General features: G+C 37.7%; 1 protein-coding gene across 2 annotated transcripts in view; it reads right to left on the bottom strand.

Annotated features, from left to right (window-relative positions):
* Nucleotides 1-12,596, bottom strand: part of PPP2R5C (protein phosphatase 2 regulatory subunit B'gamma) — a 76,585-nt gene that overhangs the window by 27,042 nt on the left and 36,947 nt on the right. For both annotated transcript variants that reach the window (XM_021403495.1, XM_021403496.1), the window contains one exon: nt 3,826-4,025. In XM_021403495.1, coding sequence (XP_021259170.1) covers nt 3,826-4,025 — 200 coding nt within the window. The remainder of the gene's footprint in view (nt 1-3,825; nt 4,026-12,596) is intronic.

Below are 12,596 nucleotides of genomic sequence, written 5' to 3'. Positions count from 1 at the left end.
AAACTCATTTAGGGAAATGTCTATGCTTTTGACAGATTAGCATACAAAAGAACTACCTAATGAAGCCTTGTTTTCTTCAAAAGTCAAGCTAAACTAAACCATATATCCCTTTACTAAACAAGAGATCTGTAACAGATGATTTTTCATCAAAACTATTAAATTTATTGTTTACATTTACTGAATGTATTTAGGCATTTGTCCACACGTCTTTCAGTTCTAAGATGCAAGTTCCTGCTTTGAGGACAGCCAGTCCAACTTTACTATAACATACATGAGAACTGGAATGAGTAAAACAAGTGTTTAATAGAAACATTTCATTTCCCACGGTATCTTTGCTTACAAACATAAGGAGAATCTGAAAGACATGTCAGTCGGTTCCTTGAGGAAGAAGGGAAAGAAACTCTTGCATCCACTCTAGAGAATAACATTAAATCCATTTTAGAAACCTTCTTCTATCTTATGAGATTTATGATTAAGGTTAAATAACTGAATTTATCCACCGAATGAATATACTGTTTAAAGAGAAGATCCAATCACGTTTGCTAAAGATACTTGAAGTAAGAATAGAGGCAGGGGCTGGAGGGAGAAATGAACATGATGTGATCGCTAGAATTTTAAAGACTGCTCTTATCACAGCAAAAAAAAAAATGAAGATGAAAACAAAAAAGGAAAACTTTTTTTTTTTTAATTATTACTGCTGTTAAATAGACAACTAGTGAAAATCATTGCCCTAAGTGCTTGGCCTAAACAATACGTTAACTGAAGAAAGCAAAAAAATCTCACATACGCACATATAAAAACATGCACATTTATAAATACTCATATAGAGATAAGTAACTGGCAAATCGTGAAGGTGAAGAGAACGGCACAGCCATCCACACAGACAAAAGAAAAAGACTTCATCTTTAAGAGCAACTTCTACACTCATTGAAGGCAATACTAGGACACTGAACCAGGTAGATTAGTATCCCAAGTTTGGTGTAACAAGTCTTAATGCAGACAGATGTAGACAGGTCCCTTAAAGTATACATAAGATGTTAGATTTCTTTTACCTTAAAATCCACATAATCAGCTCATGAACCTACTGCTAGAACTCAGCAATTTTTTAAGGCTGCTTTTATGGAACAGTTTTGTCTCAGTTATCTGTTCTGAAACAAAAATATTCCTCCTGCAGTAGTACTGTCTTTTCTTCACAGAATCATAGAATCCTTGGAGTTGGAAGGGACCTTTAAAGGCCATCTAGTCCAACTCCTCTGCAATGAACAGGGACATGTACAGCTAGATCAGGTTGCTCAGGGCCTGATCCAGCCTTGCGTTGAAAGCGTCCAGGGACAGGGCATTAACCACATCTCCGGGCAAACTGTTCCAGTGCCTCACCACCCTCACTATAGAAGACTTTTTCCTTATATCCAACCTAAATCTACCCTCTTTGAGCTTGAAGCCATTTTTACTTGTTCTGTCACCATGGACCCTGCACAAGTCTGTCCCCTTCTTGCTTTCTGGCACACACACTTACACTGAGGTTAAATTCAGAAAGCAAGTACTCCTCAAAGTACTAGCTCATGTCCGACAACAGTTGCTGACACTATATACCACAATGCTGTAAGTTCTACGCAAGGAAATCCCACACCCGTTAGAATCTAGTGTGTAAAAAGTATTGTAAGTTGCCTGAAAGATGCTGTGAGCTGATAGCAGAATACTAGTGATTAAGATATCAAATCCTGTACCAAAATTTACTAGACTGACAAAAATGCAGACTATTACCACTAGTTAGTTGCACATGAAAGTGAAGGAAGTATATTCTCCTTGGCCAAATGTATTGTTGTCACAGTTTTTTGATGGAAGAAGAACCATAATGCAGAAGTTATGAATTTGCGGACAGCTCAGACTCCTCACACAGTCAACCCAAATGTCTGACACAGATATTCAAGCCATTCATCATGAATTTAATTTGATTTAAGCAAAATCTTAGCAAGCTTACTGTTTGATAATTCCCTTTTCATTGGTGTCAAATATTCCAAAACAAACAATTAGCAAAAACAAGAGAGATAGAAATAGGTTATCCAGACACAGTCTTACATCTGGTCATTAACCAACCTGTGCTTCGTGTATTTTTGACATATAGAGTTATTAGGAATTCTCATACACTCAAGTTTTCACGAAAGTAGCATTTATCAGTAAGCACTTATGGTGGACTTAGATAACAAGTAATCTTTACAGTAACATCTTTAACAATAAAAATCCTTAGAATCTACTCTGAAGAATCTTCAAAGTCTCTGATTTGGAGCAGGACCTCAACATCTTACTGAGTTTATATTTATATTTATGTTAAACATATACTGTTTTCTCATCACCCTAAAAGCTCACCTCAAGCTATTAAGGATAGTTGGAAAACACCTTCATGTCACACACAGTCAAGGACTGCTTGCAAACTCTGTAGTTAGTGACTTGAAAAGATACTATTCTGTTCCCAGCCCAATTGCTACTCCAGGCAACTGGTGTCCAGTCACTACAATGAGAGCAGAAAAATTCTCTTGTAGTTTTACCGTTTCCTCCTCTGGAGTGGACTTAAGTACTACACAAAAATAAAGCAGGTCTAATTGACTTGGGTTTGAATAGTGAAAGGGGGGAAACAACAAAGGTCTAAGCAGTTCATATAGCTTCTTCTAACAGAATTCTCATCTGCATACAAGATAAGGTCTAACTCTCATTCTCAGCTGTGAATGCAGGAAGAAAAAATCATTTTCAATCAATGGTACTGAATGTGATTATGTAAGATTTAAGTGTCACGCTTCCACAAGCGATCTTAATTCTCACCATACAAAAACATGCTCAAATTTTTAGTTTTGCAATCTACATTCTTTTAAAAACTAGACATATTTAACTTTCCTCAGTTTTTATAAACATCTAAGCCAAAAGATACCTATGGGGAAATTTTTTTTTTTAAAAAGATTTATTTTTATCAAATTAAATCAAAATTTATCTCTGCTGCACATATGCATCCATCCTGGTTTCAGATAGAACAAAGGTGATTTTCTTCATGTCTGATGCTGTCTTTTCTTTAGGAGAAAAAAACATTGATAAGACACAGATGTTTCATTGTTGCTGAGCAGCACTACACAGGGCCAAGGACATTGCATGTACCATCTTGTCAGTGAGGGGCCTGGAGCGGCACAGAGCTGGCAGGGGGCAGAACCAGGACAGCTGACCTAAACTGGCCAAAGGGATACTCCTTACCACACGGAATATGTGGAACTATGAAAACTGGGGGGATTTGGCCAGGGGGCAGTGGCTGCTTGGGGACTGGCTGGGCACTGGTCAGTTGGTGGTGAGCAACTGCACTGTACACCATCTTGCACTGCACACTGTCTTTTATATATCTATATACATATTTTTATTTGTGTGCATGTACATAGATATCATTACTATTACCCTCATTATCATCATTATTATTTTGCCCTTCATTTTCTGTTTTAGTAAATAGTTTTTATCTCAGCCCTTGAGTTCTGCATTTCCTACCCCCCCCACCCAGTCCTCTCCCTCATACCACTATGAACAGGGAGTGAGCACATGGCTCCATGGTGCTGAGGTGCTGCCAGGTTAAACCACAACAGTACCCAACTTCTACCTTACAAAGAGGAGTCAACAATGGCAAAAATTTTAAAAAACCACAATTATATTACCATTTTGCTGATGTACACACAGTAGTTAATCTTTTATGAAGACTTCAGTAAGGTTTTTTGTTTGTTTGTTTTAAGATAGATTGACGTAACCGAAGAAGCAACAATGAATTAAAAAAAATTCAGACTGGTTCCCATCACTTACCATATGTACTACTTCAGGGTAAATAGGTTCTGTAATCACATTGCGATTGTGTGTGATATATTCTACCATTTCACTTAAAGCTGCTCGTTTTACTTCCTTCCACTTTAGGTCACTTAGTGGATCAGAAACAAAGTCAAAAAGTACACAACATTGTCGTAACTTCTGGATAAAAAGCTTTTCTTGATCAGCAGGAGGAACATCTGAAAAGTGAAAATAATCGGTTATAAGTTACATTGCAGCAGACTTTATTCTTCTCCTGATTTTTATTTCTCTGAGACACAGGCATTGTGGTCTTTAAATGCAAACTTCTTGAATCTTCAAGCAAATTTCAGCAATATAGTGGTACAGAATATTAACTCCATAAAATACAGTATAGTATAGAATGAATTAAAATTGCAAAGTGATGCATGCTTGCCTTTGTTAGAAATAGGTACTGCATGGAAAAAAAAACATACTTGGAAAAAAACGCCTCAGGGAATTCCCCAAAGAGCTCTATTTGTATACAAAACAATGTTACATCTTCAGAAACACTCTGAGTATTAAGAAAAACATTGGTGGATTTTCAGTTTCACCAACAGATGAAACTGATAAGTCACTTTTTCAACTTGGGATTCATCACCTAACGAATTCCATTTCTCTATCAAGCATTCCTACAACACAAGACTGCAGTAAACACATAAGCATAAAACAACTATTTAAACTTCAAAACAGAAAAAAACATTTAAAGAAACTGGAGTAGATGCACTTATCTTCAACTATTTTGCCAATTTGTAACACCAATTTGAATGTTCTGCATGTGCAAGAGAGAAACTTGCATTATCAATCTTTTGAAGCATTAACAGGAGTTCATTTAAGTAACTGTAGGCAGCTCTGCAACACTGTGCATCCTCAAATTTGCAGATGACACCAAAATGGGAGGAAGAGTCCACCTGCCTGAGGGCAGGAAGGTCCTACATAGAGAGGGATCTCAACAGGCTGGATAGCTGGGATAAAGCCAATGGGATGAAGTTCAACAAGACCAAGTGCTGGGTCCTGCACTTGGGCCACAACCCCAGGCAATGCTACAGGCTCTTCTCCTGGGTAACTAGCAATAGGACCAGAGGGAATGGCCTCAAGTTGCACCACGAGAGGTTCAGGTTCAGGCTGGACATTAGGAAAAACTTCTTCTCCGAAAGAGTGGTCAGGCACTGGAACAGGCTGCCCAGGGAGGTGGTGGAGTCACCATCGCTGGAGGTGTTCAAGAAACAGGTAGATATAGTACAAAGGAACATGGTCAGTGGGCAATATTGGTGGTAGGCGGACTGTTGGACTAGATGAACTTAGAGTTCTTTTCTAACCTTGATGATTCTATGATTGAACACTGGTCATCTAAGAAAGATCAATCACCAAATAAAACCCAGGAGTTGATACACATATACTCAAATAACATTCAAGGAAACAGCATTGTGAGCTCTCACCAAGTTGAATACAAGAGATGAAAAAAATAACAAGTCAGCAAGTTTTAAATCAGAGTGAGTAAATAGTCAGTTTGACATTTATTGTTTAATTTATCATCATTCAGGTACTGCTAGTAATAAAATGTATTAACTAATAGGGACACTAACGCTTCTACCCCTCTGTCTTCCTTTGAAGACTCCCAGTCCTCTTTCTATCTTTTTCCGCCCTTTCCTCTTTTCTGGAGTAATTTTGACCTGTGAAGCCAGTCTACATTTTTATAATATTTCTGAACACTTCTGCTGGTGTTTTATTTTACTGCTCCTCATATTTAAACTGCCCCTTCTCAGGTGTGTGTGCAAATCTACTTAATTAAACTCTTTTCTTCTTCAATACCTATTCAACATACTCCACAGATATTGAACGCAACAGAGACTGACCTCAAGATATCCAGAAACAAACCAATGAACCAACCGAGACAAGAATAATATTTGTATTCTTTTGTTAACTCCATTTCCCTATCTGTAAAGCTCTTACATCAATTTACATTTAACTTTTTGAGACAAAGGTTGCCTTGACTTTACACAGAGCTTTGTGCAGTGGTATTTTTACTGTTTGACAAGGATATCTTGGCTCTCTGAAAAAGTTCAAGTTTTTACCTCTCCCTTTTTACTTGACACCACAGAATTCTGCATGGGCCTTACTGTTTGCCTAAGCAATCCCACAAGTAATTAAAATGATTAATGCATATGACATTATGGTTCATTACATACAGCAAAAGCTTTTGGGATCAGGACATTAGCTTTCAATGTTTAGGGAACACTTAAGTAACTGGTCAGTTGTAAAGAAAACAGTACCATATTTTGACAGCAGCAAAAATCCATGTCCAATTAAAATGGTCTAATAACCACAGCATTAAGTTTAAGACAGAAATCTTGCCTAAGTTAGCAACATAACACATTTTATGTTTTTGCATGAAAACTTTGTTTTTCATTATTGTTGGATATGAATTGCTGAGTCATAAATAGCATGATAAAAGGCAAAATAAAACTAGAATGCCTGCTTCTGCTTCTTCCAGCTGATGCCTTTTTTCCCCCCCTCAGCATAACACAGAATGCAAAGACTTAAACACAAGTGAAAAGAGCCATCATCAAAAATAAGGATTTCATGTGGTACTACTGAACATAAGCACACACCTAATGCATGCGCATGCAAACTAATGAACTGGATGCCTGACCAATGCCTGCAGTCCAGCTGATTAGGTAATGCAGTGAGCAGCTCTGCTCTGAATGCTTGACAAACTTATCCTTAAGATAGCAAGCTGGAATGGCCTCTTCCTTCTCCCAAGAGGTTGCTTTCAAAAGTACTTTTGCTATAGTAAACTTATACGATGTACTGGTCTAAAATGGCTTTTTTTTTTCTTTAATCTGCATACACTAAATGAGAACTCCAAAGAAACTCCAAAAAACCACAGACAAGAAAATCTGTAGAGAAATAGCTCCAAAGAACAAACAGAACAAGAAGTAAGGGTACATAAGCCATTATTGGTTACAGACTTCAGTGTCAGTAAGATAGTGAAGAGTTTAAGAATTAGAATGAAAGTGATAAGACGTCAACAGCTTTCTAACAAATAAAACAGAAGTTCTGTCCAGTGCAGCGAGTGACTTTATAGTACTTTAAGCCACACTAGTTGCATCTGAATACATATGTTTTTGTCTGTTTAGATTAAAAACAGCACTAATGAATAATTCCTCCTGGGAAGAGTATTTAATGGAATTAAATATGACCTGAATTTGCAAACAAGACTTTTTAAACAGTGGTTAGACAGGTTACCTTTTCCAAATTAACTGCAAAATGGAAAGCAATTTGGCCTGAAGCATAGCAACATGATTTCACTTAGGGATACTATGCTGTACTGCACAAAATCCAGAGCCTAACCAGAGACCACAATCTTAGAAGTAACGGCCACACAATTACAATCACCTGAAAGGAGAAGAACTATTAAAGCTGTAATTACCACTAATCTCTGAAACTAAAGACTGACAACTAAGAGGGTGGAGAACTACTCTCAAAAGGCAACACATCTACCTCACCATTTATTTTGAATTGGCTTATATATTTTAAGTGCTTCAGTTGTATTTGTAAGCAATTGTTTGTCACCTCCCTCCACGCTCACCTGTGCTCTTCCATAGCCTTCACCTGTCTTGACCTCAGTCTCTCATGGTGCTTGTCTGGAGTACTTGCCATCAAGTTGAGACCATCCCTACTTTTAAGGTTTGAAAGGATGATTTCAGTATAACAACGATTACCAAAGGTGACCAAGAAACTGTCTTGCTTAGACCATAATTTTTTCTGTAGAGGATGTGTGTGTACCAGAAGAATTCTGAAGAAGTGTTTATCTGAAGCCACATGCCAGGGACACGTGATTTCAGTTCACTGACTGGGGACTTGTGCATCAACTTCCACTTCAATCAGCTGATAACCTCCAAATTCTAACTGTTCAGATTAACAGACATATCTGAAGGGAGTGTTATTAGGTAATTTTTTTTTTTTTTGAACTGAGCAGCTCTTTGTGCACGACTCAAAGACTAGGAAGGCTGTGGCTATTCAAAAGCTACTCCTTATGATTATTCCAAAATGGACATTTGGTACTATTCACTGAGTCACCCTCTGCTTGCAATTTGTATCACTTATGTTCAATAGTTACAAATTTTGTTTCCAATTATAGCACTACTACCACCCACTCTTACCAGTAACCATAGTTTAATAAATACTGTTCCTGGTCTGCTACTGCAGTGGGAACACAGCTTCGCTCAGGTATTTCAGGGATGCCCTCATTTCAGTCCCAGGGTAATTGTTGCATTGACTTACCCAGCCTACAGACAGGCAGACTCTGCCTCCTCATATTTAAAGCTATTGATTCTGAAGTAACAACTCCGTTTAAAATCCTTAACACCACCTCAGACTGTGGCCTTGCCAGATGAACTCGCTGAAGAGTATAAAATATCCTCCTTTCACTGTACAATTGGTATCAGCTGTGCTTTTACTATGAGACTGAATACACCAGTATCACGCTCAGAGACAAGGTGCTCAGCTGTCAGGGCAGTTACCAAGAGCCTTGGCAGAGCACAATCAACTATAAAAGCCAAAATTTAAACAGAGTTCCTCAAATGAAAACAAACTCCTTGGAAGCCCCAGGTATTTTTTCAGCAGCAATTACGGCAAAATCAAAGTAAATGAATTCACTGCAAACTGTTCCCACTGGTAGCTGTCCTCCTCCCCATCCTTGCCTGCTTCTCAGCTGGTCCATGACACTATTCTGCACCTAGAAGCTACAGACTACAACTTCATGAGAAGAGATCATTTCTTAAAAGGTAGCAAATATCCCTCCAAGAACTAAAACATCACCATGTGCTAACAAGTCCTGATTTTCTTGTTTTCATAAAACAAACTTTCTGTCTTAAGAGAATTGGAAATGGAAAAATAAAAAACTAATATCAAAGTTAGGTTTCTGCGTGCCTGGACATGCACGCAATATTGCATGACATTTATGAACTGTAAGACTGTACAGAATGAACTGTTCTCTGCATAACTTTTTTTTATTCAGACATAAAAATCACAATTCCAGTTTTGTATTTTGTGTCATTACTGTGTGTCCACGACTGCCCCTTTCCACAGAAGCTCATTTTTCTACGTCAGCGTTTAACCGTTCCCGAATGGAGGCTGTAAGTCAAGACAGGGTAAACCACGTAGAACAGCTGTTTTCAAGTACAGAGGGTAACTGAAACCAAGTTAGACACTGAAAGTTTTCAGGTTGTGTCTCAGCAGGACGAACAGTTGATACAATTGTTACCACAAAACAATCTGTGGTCAGTAGAACTCACTACATCATTTTGAAAGCAGAAAACAAACACTGATGATAATTTACAGAAAAAGACATACAGGAGATACAATTCCTTTTCCTTGTATGAGCACTTTCTTACTTGTACATAAAGGCTCAGGAGAAGTATCAGTCATAGAAAAGAAAAAGACTGCTAAAAAGCGCATGCTGAAAGTAACTGCTTCCTTAGGACAAAGGTGCAGAGCAGAAATCCTAGCCTGACTCCTGCTTGCAGGTAGATGGTAAATCTTATCAAACGTGTCTTCAAATCTACTGAAGGGCTACAGCTTTAAACTGATATGGCAAAATAACATTCAACTGTAAACCAGGGTGCTCTCCAGCACATACCACAAAGCATAACGTTATCACGACACGGTCCCTCCTGGCAATCAAAAGGAAGTATTAGTGTCATTTAAATTGGCTGTCATTAGAAAAGTAAGCAGTGTTAGTAGTGTTAGCAGAGCTTTATAATTTGCACTACAGTTGTGCTTCAGTGTGGGGAATTTGACATCTTGCCGCAATCATTTCTTCCTCAGACATTTCAGCTATTACTACCATTACAGCATTTTGTTCAAAGAATAAGAAGATTCAACATCCAGAGTAAAGGAAATGGAAGTTGTTAGATAGGAAGGCAGAGGGATTGCAGAACATGGGAAAATAAACACTGCTTTAACAGAACTAACACTTTTTCCAGAACTAGTGATCAAGTCTTTAAAAAGAAAGAAGAATCACAAAAATGGGGAGATGACAAAAGCTTGACTAACATTTGATCAAGATCAATTTGAAGTATTTACCTGATTTTGAAATGATTGAATTACTGTTCAAGTCTCAATCAAGGAATACTTCTATGGATTACAGAGCTTTTACTGCATTTCTATTACTTGACATACTCATTACAGTTCTCTTTGATTTTCTTCAGCAGATTTTACTGAAAACGTGACAGAAGTAATTAACACTAAGAGACGTAACTCCCCCAGATAACGGTGTTTTATCTTAATAGGTGATAATAGAAATAAGGGGTTTGGGAGGAAATTTTCCAGTTCATGCACAGAAAGTTTAATTAATGCTATTAGTTCTAGCAGCACTTCAAAATACACTTAAGGAATGCCATAAATTACTATAATTACATATAATATGCAATCCATTTCATACAGTAACTAGCAGCCCTGGGAGCAGGAGTTCTGCTGCACATTATTTGAAACAAGCAAGATATCGTGATGCAAACACTAGACTGCAAAAACACATAAAACAGCAAAAAGCTTTGTGTGGAACTCTGTTGAGCCTATAGAAAGTTGCTTTTTTTTTTTGGAGAGAAGAAAAAAAGAGACACTTAATACAGTAAAAAACAACCAGTGATCAAAGCCACAGGAACACACAAGGAAAAACACAGTACTTGTATTAAACTCGAGAGCATGACATATAGAAATAGGAAGAGGCACAGGAAAGGAACAGACTTCTACTCTCTCTCGCTTCTAAACACAAAAGGTACATCAAGTGAATCGGTGTCATAAAAGAACTGCAGCTGAGTCTTATTACAACTCCTTCTGTCAAGCTTGAGGTCCTACTCCAATTATCATATATTATACTTGTGTACATTCCTACTGAGAAGTTTGACTTCTTTTTTTCTTTTTCAAGAACACATTTTCTGTCAGAAACAGGACACTGAAGGTTGGATGAACATTCAGCGTGACCTAGAACAACAAAGTCCATCTTCTCCAGCAACTCCTGATCAATAATTAAAATTACAGGTGCTCACAGCTTCTGCAAGGCAGACAATAAAACACTTTGATAGTTTGAATAGCTAATACAGTTGTTTTGTTCCAGGCCAACCAGAAAGTGAGCTGAGGCTGACAGATGGATGCACTCCATCTGAACTGATGCTTGTACAGCAGCCTGAAACTTTGCAAGCATGACCTGCTGCGGGTCAGCTGCCTTTATGCAGCATCACAGTTCTCAGGAGCATTCCAGGAGAGAAATGAGAAGCAGCTGTATAGAGGCTATTTCCACTCCTCTCTCCCTTCAAGAACTGAGCTGCTGCCATCAATACCTTTTGGCTGTTCTCCAGGCAACAGAAATCTGTAACTGGTTTCCCTGTCTTCGGAACTGCACTGCTCCTAACTACTGCTGTTCCACATGCTGTAATGCACTTGAACAAGACTAGCACCCAAAATTTTCCTATATGTAAAGTTAAAAAGCAATGCCTGAAATAACGTACATGTGGCACATTTTCTATCTACAATTCAAAAGCAAGATGCATTTCATTTTCAAGTATTTCAAATTTCTGGATGTTAAACTTTTTTTTATTTTAGTTTTCAGTTAAAATCCTGGCTAGTAGATAAATCCAGCTTTATTTTTCCAGTGAAGCAATAGCACTGGCTTTGCTTCTATACTGATCTGCAGTCTGGATCAAACACAGTCCACTAAACACAAAAAGTGATTCTACCTATGACACCTTCTGACTGAAACCAGTCTTAATCTCATGGAACAGACACTGGAAGGAGTAGGCAGGAGGAGTAAGATGCTGGAAGTCATTAAGTAAACAGTATTTTAAGTTTTGCATTTCTAAATAAAGAAATTTATTCAAAAGAAAGGCTTCTCACTGGATTGTGAGATTTTCCTTTTTTGAAATAATATAGTCTTCCACTTAGTGGATAAAAAATATACTAAAGACTGTTAGAATTAAACAAGCTATCAGACTAATAACGGCAAAAAAAAAAAAACAATCATGAAACCATGGTCCTGAGAAGCACAAGTGTTGTCAGTGAAGCTCAGAACAGGTGCTTCACAGCACTAATCCATTGTGAAAGCTGCAGTCTTTGTGGAGTCAAGAGCTGAAGGCTGTTGCTGGTGGCAGCAATAACAAGACTGAACTGTGGTTTTGATGACAGAGAAACTTTACATGACATTTCACTGTCATAGATCTTAAATGGAAGATAAGGACTTTAACTAGTAATTCAGTAGAAAAAGTTTGCTATCATCCTATGCTGTCTGGCACAATCTTAAATATTAAACCATCTCAGGCTCTGAAATGACTTCCAACACCTTTTACAGATGCACACAACAGCTATCGATGAGAAAACTGGATAAACAGCAAGTAAGCTCTGCACCTTGTTATGCAATGATTTTTCAGAAGTGGAACAAAATCACCCCGCCTCTAAAGTCCTGCTCTAAGAAGAACGCTGTCTCAAATCAACTCTCTTTGAAATCACATGAAATTAAAAACAAAAAAAAGGACCTTGAGAACACATGTGTACTTAAAATCTAACTGAAATAAGCATTTTTAGCCTAGATTAAAACATATTAAAAATTATAGAGTAGAAATCACAAGTGCATAAATACTTGAAAGGCAATGTACCATAAAGAGAAAAAATAGGAATGCTTATACAGGAAATGACAAGTGTAACAAGCAGAAATGGGCTTGCGCTAATGAAATAAAAATCCCACCTGAAAATTAGGG

The sequence above is a fragment of the Numida meleagris genome, chromosome 6, assembly GCF_002078875.1.
Source record: "Numida meleagris isolate 19003 breed g44 Domestic line chromosome 6, NumMel1.0, whole genome shotgun sequence".
In the NCBI taxonomy this organism is placed as follows: Eukaryota; Metazoa; Chordata; class Aves; order Galliformes; family Numididae; genus Numida; species Numida meleagris.
This window is presented reverse-complemented; position numbering and strand designations above follow the sequence as displayed.